Source organism: Protopterus annectens, chromosome 7.part0 (assembly GCF_019279795.1).
Source record: "Protopterus annectens isolate FY-2018-M chromosome 7.part0, PAN1.0, whole genome shotgun sequence".
NCBI lineage: Eukaryota > Metazoa > Chordata > Ceratodontiformes > Protopteridae > Protopterus > Protopterus annectens.
Window position 1 is genome coordinate 1962077995 of NC_056739.1, and position 18589 is coordinate 1962096583.

Sequence of the window (18589 nt, forward strand, 5' to 3'; positions counted from 1 at the left end):
GTAATCCAGGATGAGAGGGATGGAGGGCTGTGCCGTATTGGCCCCCTTAGCCTGGATCCAGGTACAGAACCTTTCCATTTATCTGCATAAGACTTTCTGGTGCTAGGGTGCCTGGCCTCACGGATAACATTCAGAACCTGTTTACGGAGGATGGCAGATTGGTTCGGGGTTAGGGAATAAGCCAAGCTGCCAAACTGAGTGTCTGCAATTGGGGATGCATGAATTCCCCTTCACACTGGGTTAGGAGGTTTGGAATCTGAGGAAGATGCCATGGAGGTAGAGGTAGAGGGGGCAGGCTGCTCAGCAAAGGGTACCAGTGCTGTCGGGAGCTATAAAAATGGTCCTAGGTTTTTCCTTCCTTATTTTGAGCAGTACTTTGGACACAAGAGGTACGGGAGGAAAGGCATAGACAGAGAGTTTGACCCAGGGGGAAGGACAGGGCATCCACTTTCCAAGCCATGCAGTGATGCTCCCTGGTGCAGAATTTGTTGAGCTGATGGTTGGTGTGGGAGGCAAAGAGGCTGACCTTCGGGGTTCCCCATTTATCAGGAAGAAGGTACTTCTGTTGAGCTGCCACTCGTGTGGGTCCAAAAAGGTTTCTGCTTAATTGGTCTGTCAGGGAGTTGAGAGAGCCTGGCAGGTATTGTGCTAACAGGTGTAGTTGCATGGAAGAGGCTGTGAGCCAAAGGGTCATGGCCAACCTGCACAGAGGGTAGGAGTGAATCCCTCCCTGCTTGCTGATGTTCCGCATCACAGTGGTGTTGTCTGTTTTGATCAGGAGAACCCCCAGAGAGAGAAGGGGTTTGAAAGCTATCAAGGTGTGCTGCACAGCCATCATCTCTTTTTGACTGATGTGCAGGGGGATTTGCTATGGGCTCCATTGGCCCTGTATGCACCTGCCGTCCAGGTGTGCACCCCAATCGTAGTCTGATGCATCTGTGGTGAGGGTCTGGGCGGCGGGGTGTGGGGAGAAGGGCAGTCCTTTGTGTGGGAGCATGCTGTTGCCCACCAAAGAAATTCCTTTCTGAGGCAAGGAATTATAGGTAGAAGAGTTTCCAGGTCTTGAGAGTGTTTACACCAAAGGCTCTTTAGGTACCACTGAAGTTTCCTCATACGCAGTCTGGCATACGGAATGAGGAGTATGCAAGATGCTATGAACCCCAGAGCTTGCAGGACTTTCCTTGCAGAAAGCTGGGACCTGGTGGCCAGTTGAGAGAAGTAGGCTGACAGGAAAATTTGTTTCTCTGGTGTAAGGTATGCTATCTGGGATGCTGTATCCAGACTTGCTCCCAGGAAGATTATCCTTTGGGCGGTCACCTGTTTTAATTTATTTTAGTTGACTGTGTACCCTAGGGAGGTTAGTATGCTCTTTATAAAGGCCAGGTGTTTGAGCAGCTTTAACTGGCCGTCTGGCTGAATAAGGCAGTCGTCCAAGTACAGGTAAATTTGTCTGCAAAAGGCAATGGCTGGAGCCAGGCATTTTGTGAAAACAGAGATATTTTCTGCACGATTCCCTGATAGGAATGTGGAGTTAGACCTCTTTTAGATCCAGGATGGCTAGCCAAGCGTCCCTGAAGAGCATGGGTAGCACCTGCTGGAGGATGAGCATTTTGAATTTTGGGATCACCAGGAAGGTGTTTAGAATGGATAGATCGAGGATGGAGCGCCAGGTGCCCTCTTTTCTGTGCACCAGAAAAAGTCTGGAGTAGAAGCCTTGGCCTACCCCTGGCCTATCTGTTCTGCAGGAACATGCTCTACTGCCCTCAGAGAGAACAGGGAATAGATTTGTTTTGAGCTTCTGCCCACTGATTTGGCGGTAGATCGGGGAACCCTTTTGGGGTTGGAAGGGTGTGGAAGGAAAATTTGTATCCCTGAGACACAATGTTCAGAACCCATTGGTCCTTGGTAATGGTGGCCCAGGTGCTTGAGTGAAAGGAGAGTTTTCCTTCTAGGGGTAAGTGAAGGTGGGCAGAGGGGAAGTCGGGAGGAGGTGAGTTATTGTGAGTTCTTACCATAAGGGGGTGGCTTAGAACTCCCTGGTTTTGAAGTGGAGGTAGTCCACTACTTAGATCTCTGGATTCCTTGGGGCTGCTGTCTGGGGGGGGGGGGTCTGTTTCCACGGGTCCTAGGCTGGGCCTGCTTATTCGGAGGAGCAGGAAAGGACCAGTGATTTGAGGGAAAATGCCTGTTGAACCTAGGGGGCTTGACCTGTAAGAAATCTTTAACTGTTTGCATAGATTTTGCTTTTTCTTCCATCTTTTTTAAGACCTCTTCTGCCTTAGTGCCAAATAAGTTAACTTTGTGTAAAGGTGCATCCAACAATTTAGATTTGACGTGGTCTGGCAGGGGTTGTTCCTTAAGCCATCCATGTCTTCTAATGACAGATCCAGTGACTGCTGCCCTGCAAGAAACTTCTAGGGCATCAAGTAGTACAGTTGCATACACTTACCATAAATGTAGATGTTCGACTGTATTCACTGTTGCAGTCATCACACTTGGGTTATCTGCCTGCAGGTAGCCCTCAGTCGGCTCGAATACCAGAGTCTTGGGATTTCCTCTTCCATGATGTCAGGGATATAAAACATGCATTCGATGCCGTTACATCAGTTTTTCTTGCCCCAGATGTCAGGAGCCCCCAAAACTGGAAGCTATTACATGGTGTGGAACACCTACAGTAAAATGTAAATACCCTGGCCATAAAGAGGATAGGAAGAAAGGATAGAGAAAGCCAGGGGGCTGGAGGGCGGGAAACCAGGACTGCAACATTGAATACACTCTAACATCTACATTTATGGTAAGTGTACACACCTGTACTATGTTCTTCGTGTTTCACTGTTGCAGTCATCACACTTGGGCTGATTCCCAAAGCTGAGGAAGGTTGGAAGCAGTCGAGAAGTGTTAGGGCTGGCTAGCAGGCCTTTTAAGACTGCTGTAGCAAACCCAGCTCTGGATTTCGAAAAAATAGGCAAGTGGTAATGCTTGGTGAACGTGTGTACAGAACTCCAGGTTGCAGCTTCCTGGATGTCCCTGGTAGGGACTCCCCTGAGAAATGCTGTAGAGGCTGAAATAGCTCTAATGGAATGAGTTCTGATCCCCAGAGTGGTAGGTTTTCCATGGTGCTTGTAGCAGAAATGGATGCAGTGTGCTATCCATTTGGAAATGGTTTGCTTCGAAATGGCCTTGCCCTCTGCATCCCTGTAGCAAAGCTGACCAGCAGCTGGAGAGATTTTCTGAAAGTCTTAGTCCTGTCAAGGTAGAACCTGAGCTGTCTGTGCACATCCAAGGAGTGCAGGATCCTTTCCCCTTTATTCTGAGGATTAGGGAAAAAAGTAGGCAAATGGATGGATTGGTTTAAAGCCACACTGGATACCACCTTGGGCATAAAGGATGGGTTAGTCCTGAGGGAAACCCTGTCAGCATGGAAAACAATGAAGGGCTCAACCGCCATTAGTGCCTATAACTCAGACACTCTTCTTGCTGAAGTAATAGCTACACGTAAGGCTGTTTTCCAAGAGGGGAATTTTAACTCTGCTGAAGCAGCAGGTTCAAAAGGGGGAAGTGTGAGCTTCTCCAGTACAAAGTTAAGGTTCCAGGCCGGGGTGGCAGCTCTCCTATGGGGCCTTAAATTGTTACCTCCTCTCAGGAACTGTTTGATGAGAGGATGAGAAAAGAGAGGGTGGCTCAGTATTATAATGAGCTGAGATGGCAGAGGCATGAATCTTAAAGGATGAGAAGGATAAGCCACTGTGGAGCAGCTCTGCTAGGTAATCAAGGATTTGAGGTAAGGTGGGCAGATCTGTGTCCTTTCCTTGACATGGAGTCCAAGAACAATGTGGATGCAAAATCTATCCCTCCTGCTTAGAGAGCAGGGAAGGTAGGTGTCTGATGTAGGTGCCAGGGTGGCATTGCTGTCAGACTGCATAGGAGTGGGTACCAGTGCTGGCGTGGCTAGTCTGGTGCAATAAGGATTGCCCTTGGCCTGTCCTGTTTTACCTTGAGTAGTACTTTTGAGAGGAGGAAAGACATAAATTGAGAGGTTTTCCAATGTAAAGGATAAAGCATCCACCTTCCAGGCTCTACTGTCAGGGTTCCAGGTGCAACATTTGCTCAATTGGTGGTTTTGGGTAAGGCAAAAAGGTCCACCTCCAGTGTTCCCCACCTCTGGGTTAGAAGTTTGAATGAATTGGGTTCCAGTTTCCACTTGTGAGGGCCCAGTAGACTTCTGCTTACGTCGTCTGCCAGTGAATTATGCTTGCCTGGCAGGAATTGAGCTTGTAGGTGCATTAGGTTGCTCAAGGCTGTGTTCCACAGGGCCATGGCTAACCTGCAGTGTGTGTAAGAATGAGTTCCCCCCTGCTTGTTTATGTACCACATAACTGTGGTGTTGTCTGTCTTTATCAGCAACTTAATTGAAACAAGACCATTAATATTTATCTGAAGTTCTGTTGCTCTGCACATTTGTGATTTTTAACTAGTAGTTGTAAAGTGCAATGCTATTGCAGAGAGCCAACTTGTAACAGTTTGCTTACTAAAGTACAATTTTCTCTCCACATTCTCTCCTGTTCTCCAGCTTCCTAGCCCTGCATTCCCTCTGTGACTACGCCTGGCTTGGACACCCACACCTAAAATAATAAAAAAACAAGCTCGGCTGACACATCCCCTTTATGGGAATTGAACTAAGCTTCTCCTAGAAGGAACTAAGGAAGTATGTGTAACTGCTGCTAAATCTTTGTAATACCATACTTATCTAAAACCCTGCTAGATTTTCAGTAAGCTCCCTTACCAGGAAAGCCAGCAGCCAAACCCTTCTCTACTCTGTTCCCCCCATACTCATCCCTCTTCTAGCTCCCTTAGTTACACTAGTCCCCTTCCCTCCTCAACATTCTCAGCTTAAGGAATTACTCTGGTGGATTCACAGGTACACTTAGCATTTGTCCACTAGATGGCACCCGCTCTACACTATTCTTGACTTCCTACATCTCCTACTTTACTACTCTCTACAAGTTATTTCTCTTTTTATTTCTCTCTCTTTTCTTCAAACATCTTCGGCCATTCTATCCTTTTAAATCCTTGTCTCCTGTACTTACCTTCTCCAGCCAACATTCCCCTGATAAGTTCTTGCTCTGATCCTGCCTTCCTTGGCTCTACCCACTCCGTTCGCCCTGCGAGCTCACTCCGCTCCCCTACCCTGCCCCCAATTCCCACCCACCCCAACACCTCTACATTAATACCTTCATAACCACACCCACTACACTACCTAGCCAATTAGTTTCCACATCTCGGTCAACACCCACTCTCTTACCCCACCCATAATAATCATCACTCAACACACCTACAAAACCTAACCACCCACTCCCAAACCCCACCCATACGCAACCATTACTCAAATCTCCACTCCATCATAATAACTAGAGACTTAGCTACACCCCTATACATACAACACAATCACAGTTTACTCAGTAACTACATACCAACTCTCAACAGCCATCTTTAACATCATCATGATCTCTAAACCCTCATCCTTCTCCACTCTGCTGTTACTTCTCCTCAATATATCCTATGTCTACTACCTCACCCAGCCCAATCATACTAAACACTCACAATCCTTTCATGTAACCAACCATCTCAACTCACCTCCCTTTAACTCACGCACCATAATATCTCCTCACCTATATGATATAAGCAACCATCTACTCTTCCCTTATAAACTTATCACCCTTCATAAACATTATACCATCAGAGCAACTAACAAACCCTTCTTCATCATACTAAAGCCTAACCTATACTCTAAACAGTTCAAATGCCTCTCCAACACAATCCTATATCAAATTACTACACTATTATCAGGAGATATTCACCCTAATCCTGGCACCGCCACCTCAACTACTACAGACAAGTCCATACTATTTACCTCTCTAAATTCCCAAAGTATAGTGAACAAAACCCCAAACCTCCATGCCTGGCTTATACATAACAAACCGGACTTCCTATCCATCTCTGAAACTTGGTTAAAACCCCATATAAAAGACTCTGAAATAACACCACCCAACTACTCAATCATAAGAAAAGACAGAACCCATAAAAAAGGAGGTGGAGTAGCTCTCCTATACTCATCCTCCTTATCAGTTACTCCATATAACAAACCTATTCCCCACTTCAATAATGCTGAATTACTCCTAGCATTATTTCAGGTTAATATACACAAGCACATATGTATAGCCTCCCTTTACATCCCCACCGCTGACAATATTACTACACTCGAGGACATCCTCTTCTGGCTCTCCACTAACATTACTAATGAAATAATAATCCTGGGAGACATGAATATCAATTGGTCCTCCATTCAGTCTCCCACAAACCCACTTAATATCAACCTTTATACATTCTCAAAGCTAATTAACTCCACAACCCACCCCTCAAGAAACCTATCCAATGGTAGCATTTTAGACTGGATTCTAGTCTCCCACCCTCATTATTTATCTGACAATGGTACACTTCCAGACCCTCTTAGCAACCACCTACCCATATTCACATATCGACTCCATTCACCCATACACCAAACACATAATTATATTACTACTCTCAACCAAAAAACTTCAACCCTATAACCTTTTCTGACTCCCTAAAAGCAATAAATTGGAATATTCTAAAAACTCTACCTTTAGATAATGGTGTTGCCCACTTCAACTCAACCTTCATAAACCTTCTTGACTACCATGCTCCTTTACGTACTAAGAGAATAAAAATCAAAACTGCTCCTTGGCTAACCAAAATACTCTAGTAACCATGCAACGCAGAGATAAAATCTGGGCACATTACCAGAAAAATAAGTCTCCCCTCATTCATAACAATTATATAAACACTTAGAAATAAAGTAAAAAAGCTTATTATCACTTACCGACAAAATTACTTCTCCATACTCCAAAACAGCAATAAAACAAACCCTCAGAAATTCTGGAAAGGAGTCGCTACCCTTATCAATCCCGGCAAAATAGATAACCCCAGCCCAGACCCCAGTGCTCCCGACATAGATTTGGTCACACAATTTAACTCTTTCTTCATTAATTCCATTTCTAAATTAACCTCGACATTCTCTAAAAACACCACTCCCTCCATTTCACCCTCAACTTCCTCTACTAACACTTTTACCTCCACTCCTACTACTACACTCTTCTTCTCCACTATCATCATCCTCTAATACCTTCTCTACCCCTTCCTCTCCTTTCTCATTCAAACGTATAACCATATCCACCATAAAAAAACTCCTTCAGAAACTTAAGCCTTGCTCTAATGCCCCAGACAACATCCCGTCATACTTTCTTAGCATAGCTGCAGAAGCCATTGCCTACCCCATTAGTATTCTAATCAACCGGTCTATCCACGAAAGCATAGTACCCCAAATCTGGAAAAAGGCTTTTATCATACCCTTACATAAAGGTGGTAATAACAATACAACTAATTTCCGTCCCATCGCTATCCTATCTCCCAGTTCTAAACTCCTAGAAAAATGTATCCAACTACAACTCCTACCACATCTCTTAGACAATCACTTAACTCCAACACAGCATGGTTTTAGACCTGGTCATAGCACTATGACAGCCCTCCTCTCCTTCCTGGAAACTGTAAATAAAGCCCGAGACTCTGGTCATATTGTCTCTACCCTCCTACTTGACCTCTCTAAGGCCTTTGACACCATCTCTCACAAACTTCTTCTAACTAAACTCTCTCAGCTTAACCTATCCTCCTCTTCTTTGAACTGGTTCTCCAGTTACTTATCTAATAGATATCAATCAGTAAAATGGAAAAAGGCCACCTCCTCTTCCCTTGTTACCCCAACTGGAGTTCCTCAAGGTTCCATACTAGGTCCTCTCCTCTTTAATATATTCATAAATGACTTCCGTAATTCTATCCCTTTCTCAAATATCATCCAATATGCAGATGATTCAACTATTATCTGTTCTGCCACATCCCTCCCCATGCTGCAAAAGCTTACACAAGATGGATTCTCAATCACGGAACAATGGATGAAAAAAAAATCACCTAGCACTAAATGCCTCTAAAACCAAATTAATGGTATTCACTCCCTCTAAAGTCACTTCTATCAATACAAACACATTTTCTATCACTAGTCAGAACAACACATCTCTGGAATTGGTGTCTGAGACTAAACTACTTGGGGTCCAAATTGATAGTAAGCTTAAATTCAACTCCCACCTACAACTAAATATCGAAAAAACTCATCAAAAATTAGGCATGCTCTACCGACAAAATCGTTACCTTGCACCCTCTACTAAAATCACTCTCTCTACCTCATTTTTAATCCCCTCCCTTCTCTACGGAGCCCCACTCTTAACTAACCTACAATCTTCCCTTAAAACACAACTTTCCTCATGTTACAGCAAAATCGCCAAATTCGCTACTAGCCACAAATCATCTAGCCACCACTGTTCTTCTCTCCACAAACTAAAGTGGCTAGAACTATCCAATCATCTCACCTATACTCAACTGACTCTTGCACATAAACTCATTTTCAACCACCTACTGTGTCCATTCCCTTTCCTCTACCTTTAAAATGCACCTACCCAACAGAGTACTAAGATCTAACAACCAAAACCTAATAGAATTGCACAAACCAACCTGTCCCCCAGGGAAAAATCTCCTATCCTATGGGTCTAGCACATCTCTTGAACTCCCTACCTCCATCCATTCGTACCACCTCTAACCACTTCACATTCAAAAAATCTCTTCACTCTCACCTATCCCAGTGGGACTGCTCCCGCTCTCATCCATCATAATATACACTGGCAATCTCTTTTTCCCCTCCTTTCCGCTAACTTCCTTTACTGCCTCTCCTAACTCCTACATTCTCTGCTTGTTCTACTAAACCTTTTACAAAACTGTATTATATGTCATACTTTCATACTTCCTAAGAGTTTAGGACCTCTCAGTACTTGTACAGAAATGTTTTCTTTTCCAGTATGTATCTTCTGTAACATCACCTGTCTGTACTACTGTAACATTATGCTCTAAGCTGCATCACTCGTAAATATTGTAATATAACCTAAAACCTATTTGTAACCTTGCTTGAGCTATACTACTTGAAATGTCATGCTCTAAGCTGTATCACTTGTAAATATTGTAATCTAATGTAAAACCTATTGTAACCTTGTTACTGGAGCTTTTCTCCCCAGGACTCCATTGAAAACGGGTTCATCTTGGCCCAATGGACTATCTTGGTAAACCAACTGCAAATAAATAAATAAATCAGGAGCTGCCCTGGAAGGATAAGGTATTTGAAGGCTATCAGAGCATTCTATACAGCTAGCATCTCTTTTTGATTGATATGCAGGGGAATTTGTCCTGGGCTCCATTTGCCTTGAATGCATTTGCCTGCCATGTGAGCCCTCCCATGCATAGTCTGATGTGTCTGTTGTCAGGGTTTGGGCGGCGAGGTGTTGAGTGAAAGGAAGTCCTTTGTTGTGGTTGCATGCTTCTGCCCACCAAAGGAACTCTGCCCTGAGACAAGGTACGATAGAAATCACTGTTTCCAGGTTCTGAGAATGCTGACACCAGAGACTTTTTAAGTACCATTGAAGTTTCCTCATATGCAGTCTTGCATATGGAATTAGCAGAATACATGAGGCCATGAACCTTAGGGCTTGCAGTATTTTCCTTGCCAACAGCTGGGTTTTGGCGGCCATTAGTTTGAAATAGTTTATCAAAAGGACCCGCTTTTCTGGAGTGAGGAATGCCATCTGAGAAATTTGTTCAAGCTTGCTGCCAGGAATACAATTTGTTGGCTAGGCACCAGTTGTGATTTCTTTTCGTTGATGGTGTATCCCAGTGAAGTCAGAAGTCTTTTTACAAATGCCAGGTGCTGAAGTAGCAATTCGTGACTGTCCGGCTGAATCAGACAAACGTGCAAGTATAGGTAAATTTGAATATTTCTCTGCCTGCAGTATGCAATGGCTGGAGCCAGGCACTTTGTGAATACTCTGGGCACAGTAGATATTCCAAAGGGAAGTTCAGAGAACTGATAGTGCATATAGCCTGCCCTGAAACGTAGATATTTCCTACAAGACTCCCTTATGGGGATGTGCAGATAAGCTTGGGACCATCAGAAAGGTGTTGAGAATTGACAGATCCAGGATAGGGCGCCAAGAGCTCTCTTTTCTGGGCACCAGGAACAGTCTGGAATAGAAACCCTGTCCCCTTTGTTCTACTGGAACAGGTTGAATAGCCCTGATGGAAAGTACTTGCTTTTGAGCCTCTGCCCACTGGCTTGGGGGAAGGTCTGGCAACCTGCTTGGGGTTGGCAGTGAGTAGAAGTAGAATCTGTATCCCTGGGATACAATGTTTAGAACCCATCGGTCCTGAGTAATGGACATCGTGTTTTGCATGAAGGGCGAGCTTTCCTGCTAGGGGTGCAAGTACTTGGGCATGGCTGGGAAGGATAATTGGAAAGTCATTGTGATCTTTTTCCATAAAGGGGTGGCTTACCACTCCCTGTTTTTGAGGTGGGAACACTCCATTGTTCAGATCTCTGCATACCCTGAGACTGTAGTTTTGGGGGTCTGTTTCCCCTGGGTTTGGACTGAGAAGGCCTGGGAGGGACTGGAAAGGGCCAGTTTTTTGAAGGCCAATGCATACTGAATCTAGGTGGCTGCACCTGTAAGAAATATTTGACAGTTTGCATAGACTTAGCTTTTTCTTCCATCTTTTTAAGAACTTCTGTTTTTGTGCCAAACAAACGATCCTGATTTAATGGAGCATCTAGTAATTTTGCTTTGACATGGTCTGGCAAGACCTGTTCCTTCAGCCAAACATGCCTTCTCAGTACAGACCCATTGACAGCAGCCCTGCAAGATGCTTCTAAGGCATCAAACCCACACTGCAGAGTATGTTAACTAACTTGGTTTGCAGAATGCATTAACTCTTGTAAATCTTTATTTTCTTCACAATCTGGTAGTAACAACATTTTTTGTTTAGTTAAATACTATGCTGCTGGAACTTCAACATGTGAAACTGGCAATTCAAAGCCCTGCTGGAAAGAATTGCAGAGGTATATACCTTCTTACCCCATCTGTCTAAAGCTCTAGAATCCCTGTCTGAAGGGGTAGGGTTTTTGGCTGTAGTAGTCTTAATGCCTTTAGGTGTCTGGGAAATGGTCTCTGGATCCGCAGTAGGATTCTTAGAGAGAAATTTGTGATAGTCAGGTACTCTGTAGTACCGGTCAGGTTTTCTAGGAGCTGGTGGTAAAGTGTCAGGAGTAAGACTGGATTCCATGAAGACATCATCTACAATATCCATGACAGGGGGTATAGCTAGAGGCCTGCTCTGAGGCAAATCTAAAACATCCCCGAGTCTCTTTTTGGACTGAGGATAGTCCTGGCATTCCCAACAGAAACGCTCTCTTAAGGTATGCAAGGTTTCTCCAAAAGAAAAATCCTCTGGAGGGGAGGCAGAGGGAATGGATTCCTCTGCATCTGAATCCACATAGGTAGATAAGGGTATGTCCTGGTAATCAGAAGGGTCAGAGTCATCGGACTCCTGATGTGTAGAATCAGAAGGAAATTCAATTCTTTGTCTTTTAGCAGGGGAAGGCTGGCTTCCCCCAATTAGAATAATAAGGTCTTCAGCCATTCTAAGCATTTGTTTTTGTGGCATGGGAGCTTCAGCATGCACTTTGGATGAAAGTTTTCTAGGCGTAGTGTGAACTCTGGGCCTGAGAAACACGGTAGTTTTAGTTAAAAAAAAAAAAAAAAGTTGTCGGTTTAATACAAATATCAGTAGGTTGGGATACACCCTAAGAAGCCGGTGCCTGCACAGCGACTCTGGATCCATCCAAGGTAGAGACATCCGCAGGTTCCATAGTCAAAGCATCGCACGGTATACCGGACTCCGAATGGGTCTCAGCAGAGGCCTGCGAATCTGCAGAAGTGGGCATCAGGGTCTGCAAAGGCTCCTCACTGAGTTCCGGCAGACTGGTGACTTGCTTAACGGAAGCGTTGTTGGCAGTTTTTGACCTACGCAGTCTGTCTCTGTCTTTGCGCGTTTTCAGAAGATCGGTAGTCGGATGGCTAACCGAAACCATTTCGGAAAACGGAGAAAGAGAGCAAAAGAATTTAGCTACAAAAATAGCCCGACGATGAATGGTTCGGGCATTAAACAAGGCACAAAACCAACAGCGAGGGACGTTGGGGTCAGGGCCTAAACAGGTGATGCAGTAAGAATGAAAATCTCTATGAGGTATTTGCTTTCCACAGGCAAGACAATTGCTATCTTTTTCTGACATCAGTTAGAGCAAGTAAAAAGAATCCCCAACGGGGTACTTAGCTTTAGAAGACATCAGGTTTGAAACTAGAAAACCGAAAATTTCAGGTAGCAGTCGACCGGCACTTGTAAACTGCTTCTGGCTCCTTCTCGGCAAGAAAGACTGGTGTAATGGCATCGGCTGCATTTTTTATACCCCCTGACGACCTGACGTCATGGAAGAGGTGACAGCATTCGACAGAGAAATCCCAAGACTCTGGTATTTGGGCCGACTGAGGGCTACCTGCAGGCAGATAACCCAAGTGTTATGACTGCAACAGTGAGACATAAAGAACATCCACAGTGCTAGGTGTGTTTAGTTACTTGACTTGCAGAATGCATTAAGTCTTGTAAATCTTTAGATTCTGCCCAAGCAGGAAAGGAGGACATTTTTTGTTTAAGGAGTTCCAAGCTATGTTGCTGGCATTTAATCAAATGGAACTGAAAATTTAGTGCCCTGATAGCAAGAGTAGCTGAGGTGTAAACCTTTTTACCCCATCTGTCCAATGCTTGGGAATCCCTTTCTGAGGGGGTGGGATTCTTTGCAGAGGTTGCTTTAATCCCTTTTGGCCCTTGAGAAATGACCTCAGGGTCAGCTTCTGGATTGTTAAAAAGATATTTTTATGAGTCAGGGACTCTGTAGAACCTTGTCTGCTTTTCTGGGAGCAGGAGGTAGGAGTCAAGCTGGATTCAAGGAAATCATCATCCACCACATCCAGGACTGGGTGGATAGCCAAGTGTCTGTGTTGCGGAAGATCTAGGAATTCCCTGAGTCTTTTTAGACTAAGGGTAGTCTGGACTCTCCCATTGGAAATGCTCCCTTAAAGTACACAGGATTTCCCCAAAGGAAAATCCTCTGGGGGAGATACTGAAGGAATGGATTCCTCTGCATCAGAATCCTCATAAGTGAAGAGGGGCTGCATGTCTTCATAGTCAGATGCATCAGATTCATCTGACTCTTGTTCAGACAAAACTACTGGGGACAGATCTCTTTTCCTTTTTGAGGGGGTAGCTTGGCTTCCCCTGATCAGCATGATAAGGTCTTCTGCCATTTTAAGCATTTAAGAGTGAGGCAAGGTAGCAGGTACCTGAGAATGGGTAGTCGGTTTCTTGGGTGTGGTTCGAACCCTGGGCCTAAGGAACTCTGCTTTTTGAAAGAACGGTAGTCGCAAAAGAAAACATTGGTTTGTGTCGGGATTCGGAGGTGCGAAGGACTTCCTCTGAATCCGGTGCCTGCTCAGCAGCTCCAGACCCATCCAAGACAGAGACGACTACAGGATCCTTAGACGAAGAAGAGTTCTGCGGCATACCGGACTTCAAAAGTGTCTCGGTAGCGGCCTGCGAATCAACTGAAGCAGGCATCAGGGTACTTCGCTTTAGAAGACTTCAACTTCAATTCGGAAATGAAAACTCAGGTAGTGGTCGAACGGCACTCGTGCGAACTGGTTCTGCTTCGGGATCCACGGCAAGAAAGACTGATGTAATGGCGTCTTATACCACTGATGACTTGATGTCAGTCCTCAAGCGACAGTAACCGACGCAGAAATACTAAGTCTCTGGTATTCGGGCTGGCCGAGGGCTACCCTGGCAGGTTTAACCCAAATGTGAGGACTGCAACAGTGAAACACAAAGAACACATGTAACTAAATGAAGTAAAAACTCACTTATGAATGAATGTCTGGGTTATCCCTTATTACAGGGACCCAAACCATATTTTAGGAGGAATCAAAGAAGCTGAAAAACAAAATCAAGTCAATAGGACGGTTCTCACAATAGCCATTTTGAAGTACGATAAATTAAAACACAATAACAAAACATGAACAAGAAACAACAAACTTTATAAAAGATAGTCCAGTAGCACAAACACAAGAGCGGGCAACTGACCGTAAATTCCACTGTATTTAAACGAAAAAATGGTGAGCGCTTTCGGCTGTGTTACTCCAGCCTTCATCAGACAAACAAAACACTCAGAGTGACTCTACTGAAACAAAAAAGCACAGAACATTGTGATATGAGAAACTTGTTTTTTTTTTCCATTTCAGGGTTTTTTTACTTAATATATTTTTTCTACCAAGCTACTCATAAGTCGATTTTGGTCAGAGGTGACGTGAGCAGTTATTGTATAACAAGAGATGCAGCACATAAACAAAACTGACCATGCCATAAACTCAAGAACGTTGAAAATATCATACAGGACTGGCTTACTGTTTTAAGTTATAAAACTCAAAGTACAGTACAAGAGAAATGGGTGTGCTTTCTAATAACCACAAAACTTATTCTCTGACACAAGTGTTTACCTAAAAAAAATGCAATTTTGAGGCGAATCTTGACCACATGAAAAAACAAATACTAAAATTTCACTAAAAAATTAAAATGAAGTATTTCATATTTATTTGGTTCCCATTTATAAAAATATTACTTGTAATGAAATTGACACAGCATGTTTCGTTGATCCTTATGCAACAATAAAACAAATTTAGTTGTGTGTGTCTGAAAAAAGGTGAGCACCCAAAATCTGCAGAAAGCACACACAAAACAGTCTAAATAAAACAGCAATTTCAGCCCTGTAACAAATGAGGCAGGCAGTTACATTCAGTGAGAAACTAAAACTAATCAACTGACTAGAGTATGTACAGTGACACAGTATGCAAAGACCATCAGGGAAATGCACAGAACGAGGAATCATTACTAATGAAAATAATAAAAAGCTGAACTACTTACATAAAGACTACAGGAATTCTCATGTCATTTACAAGTCTTGCAAAGTCTCTAAACTCCTGCAAGCCATACAGCACGTCTCTGACTAAGGTACCAAAGACCAGCATATGACTATTCTTACTACCCACTTGGACAATGTGTACATGATGTATGCAAATATGCTACCACATACCACTGTCTTAAACTCTGAGACTACTGACTGCTCTTATACCTTCTGAAGTAAACAGCAGCAATGTTTTTGAAACTATACACATTTCCAAATAGAATATCCTTTGAAAAAGTATTAGATTTTATTAACACATCACATAAACTACCTATTTTTTTTTTAACAACTTCAGACAGTGCCTGTCTTCGGAAAACTATTGGGATGTTCAGGACTTCAGTAAGCCTAGTATGTCTCTCTAAACTTCTGGTCTGGACTAGAACCTAGTTAAGAAGAAGTGAAGTGAGGCTACTGCATTAGAACTGGTGGGAGAAAAGCAGCAGGGTCATAAGGTTCAGTGTTAGGTCTAGTCCTCTTAAGATACGTGTGTCAGACACCAACTTACACAATTATAGGCATGATGGCACGATCAGATGTGCAGTCAGAAACTGGTCTCCAGACAGATTGAAGTTACTGACATTATGGTAAGATAAGATAGGTGGCAGTTGATATCTAATCCAAATAATAACAAAGGGTATGGCACTACAGAAACTGATGCAGAACACACCACCTTGGTCAGACAACCTTAAAACGTGTAGAAAAACATCTAGGGTTACTAGAATAGTAAAGGGTTCATGAAGGACTTAGGCTTGAGCAAAAGACTTTAGATTTAATCCTAAATTATATGAAAGGACTTGGGGGGGGGGGGGGGGTCCCAAGTGCACAACTTCTGAATTCACTTGAAATAAATGACACGTACCTCTCCTTGCACCCCGTACTTTATTTTATACATCAGTATCAACCCATTTGGGTTTGGAGGTTCATGCCACTTTAGGTGGACAGCTTGTTCCCCTTCTGGATGCCATGTGACCACACCAGGAATGTTGTCTGCCCCTTCTGTAAAACAAAGTAATTTGAAATGGGTTACTTAATACTGACAAATGGGGTGGATCAGAATGAAACGGTTAAAATTCACAGGAAGCACAACATTAAATAGGTACAATATTAAAAAGCACTTTTTGTTCAGCTGACAACACCTGGAAACATTGTAAAGAAAAGAATCAACAATATTGGTTACCTATCTATTAAAGGTTAAAAAGTATTGGGTACAAATCTATTAAATAACAAAGGTGGCAATTTCATTAGATTAACCTTCTTCAACAGAGTTACTGCTCTCCCAAACACTTATTGGGTATTGCGTCCTTTTACACTTGTACATTTTTCATCCCTATATTAAAAGACCGAAGAAATGTTTCAGCAAACACCTCTTGGTCAACACGTAATGAGCGAACGCTCCAAACGGGCCCCCACACCCCCCTAACTAAATATACCAATTCCGAGATTGCACTACAGTGAGAAAGGGGCAAACACATGGGGATGGCCAAGTGATTTCTTTCCCAGGGAAAGAAATCGCTGTTTTGAGTGTTTGCTCTTTACTGCATTCGCTCATTACATGTCGACCAAGAGGTGTTCGCTGAAACACCTCTTCAGTCTTTTAATATAGACCCCATTTTTCATGCTACTAAATGTGTTTGAGCCATGTGTGCTGGCACTTGAATGTGAAACACATGGAGGCAAATCCTCTTGATAAGATGGCAAAAGCAAAGTCTCATTCACGTAATGACAATGGGTGAGGCAAATAGAATTCTGTCCTGGCATTTCTCAAAACAGTAATGAAGATCTTTCTTGAACCTGGGCCAACCTTCAATCTATACCAGTAGTACTGTTAGACTGGCTATCCAAGTAAGAAAACATTATCAAAACAGCTTGGTAGACAGCTGGGTGACATGAGGATCAATGGTCATAAAAGCCCTCCAATCCCAGAGTGCAGAGATCCTGTACTTTGCTGTGTAGTAAGGAACAAACTGTAATAAAATAATTCAAGCACCTTGTGGGAGGGAGGAAAAGAAAACACAACTTAAAAGACAGCAAAAATGGCATAAAAAAGCACAAGCCTACTAAACTTCCCTGTAGGACCAGAGTGCAAACAAATGAAGTGAATTGAATGAGTGATGACAATATGCTTAATGGATATATGCAAAATCAAAACCCAAGATACTGAAGGCAAAACAAAAAAAAATCCTCAATAGTATTATTTGATTCATCTGTTTTTTTTTCTGCAATATATCTCTATCCTGCATACTAATAAAGCCTAGTTGTGGCAAAAAAAAAGTGTCAGCTCAGCCCCTAGTTAAAATCTTCAAATCACAGTTTTATAGGAGTTACTAGACATATTGTCCATGCAACCATAGAGTATCCTAGCCCAATTTCCCACTTGTCTCAGAGCACTGTATGGTAAGTTGAACAGTAGACAAAAACAACATGACATCAGTCCTGAAGCGATAGTAACTGACGCAGAAATACTAAGCCTCTGGTATTCGGGCCGACCGAGGGCTACCCCTGGCAGGATAACCCAAGTGTGATGACTGCAACAGTGAAACACGACCGAGGGCTACCCCTGGCAGGATGACCCAAGTGTGATGACTAACCGTGAACATCAGCTTATTCCTTTAATCCTCTGTGCTAAACAGTGTGAGCCATTGCAAAACATTGTTTCAACCTGTACAGATATGACTGATACAGCCTCAGCATTAACTGCAATAACACATACAAATGGAGAATAATTTGTGCAGGAAATAGGCTTCTAATGTCTAAGCTCTTTTTCGCTCCCCTTGCTTCATCTAATGACTTTTCTACCCATGTTCCCATCCATTGCCAGGTCTGTCAGCAAATTCCTTTACTCCTCCAGTCTTAGTGACTTTATGCTGAGACCAGTCATGAAGCTTAAGGTCATCCAAGGGGTCTAGCCATTTTCATCAGCTGAGGATCTTTACTTTATGTGACCTACCACATTTTACCCTCTCCCTTTGTGGATTATATGGTATATGTCTGAGGGGCAAGCATGCAAGGGGGATGTGTAGCATTTCATTCTGCCTCTGCAGCAGCTCAGCCATATCCTCCACCCTTTTCCATTCTTTAGAAACACACCTCATAAGTTAGCATCACCAGCCTCCAGAAGAGATCACCAATGGGAACACCCACACATTGTTCTCCTTCCCTGGGATGGGAATGCCTATCCCTTCCTCTGTTAGTGCCTCAGATGACTAAGCTGCTAATCAATCCCAGATCACCTGGGTCATAGAGCTTCATCCCAATATGCCACAGAAAATGAAGTTTCTAAATTCCCCCCAACATTATTTATCCATTCTATAACGGGTCAGAAAGGGCACATGACTTAGTGGGCATTCCATTTCCCAAACTCTTCTTCTTTCAGCTGCTCCTCTTAGGGGTTGCCACAACAGATCATCTCTTTCCATTTCTTCCTGTCCTCTGCATCGTGCTCTGTCAACAACCACCTGCATGTCCTCTCTCACCACAACCATAAAACTTATCTTAGGCCTTCCTCTTTTCCTCTTA

At 43.4% G+C, this 18589-nt stretch overlaps 1 protein-coding gene across 1 annotated transcript in view; it reads right to left on the reverse strand.

Moving 5' to 3' along the window:
- IGF1R (insulin like growth factor 1 receptor) overlaps positions 1–18589 on the reverse strand; it is a 1987642-nt gene that overhangs the window by 370140 nt on the left and 1598913 nt on the right. Inside the window, exon 12 of the mRNA XM_044078384.1 lies at positions 15933–16069. Coding sequence (XP_043934319.1) covers positions 15933–16069 — 137 coding nt within the window. The remainder of the gene's footprint in view (positions 1–15932; positions 16070–18589) is intronic.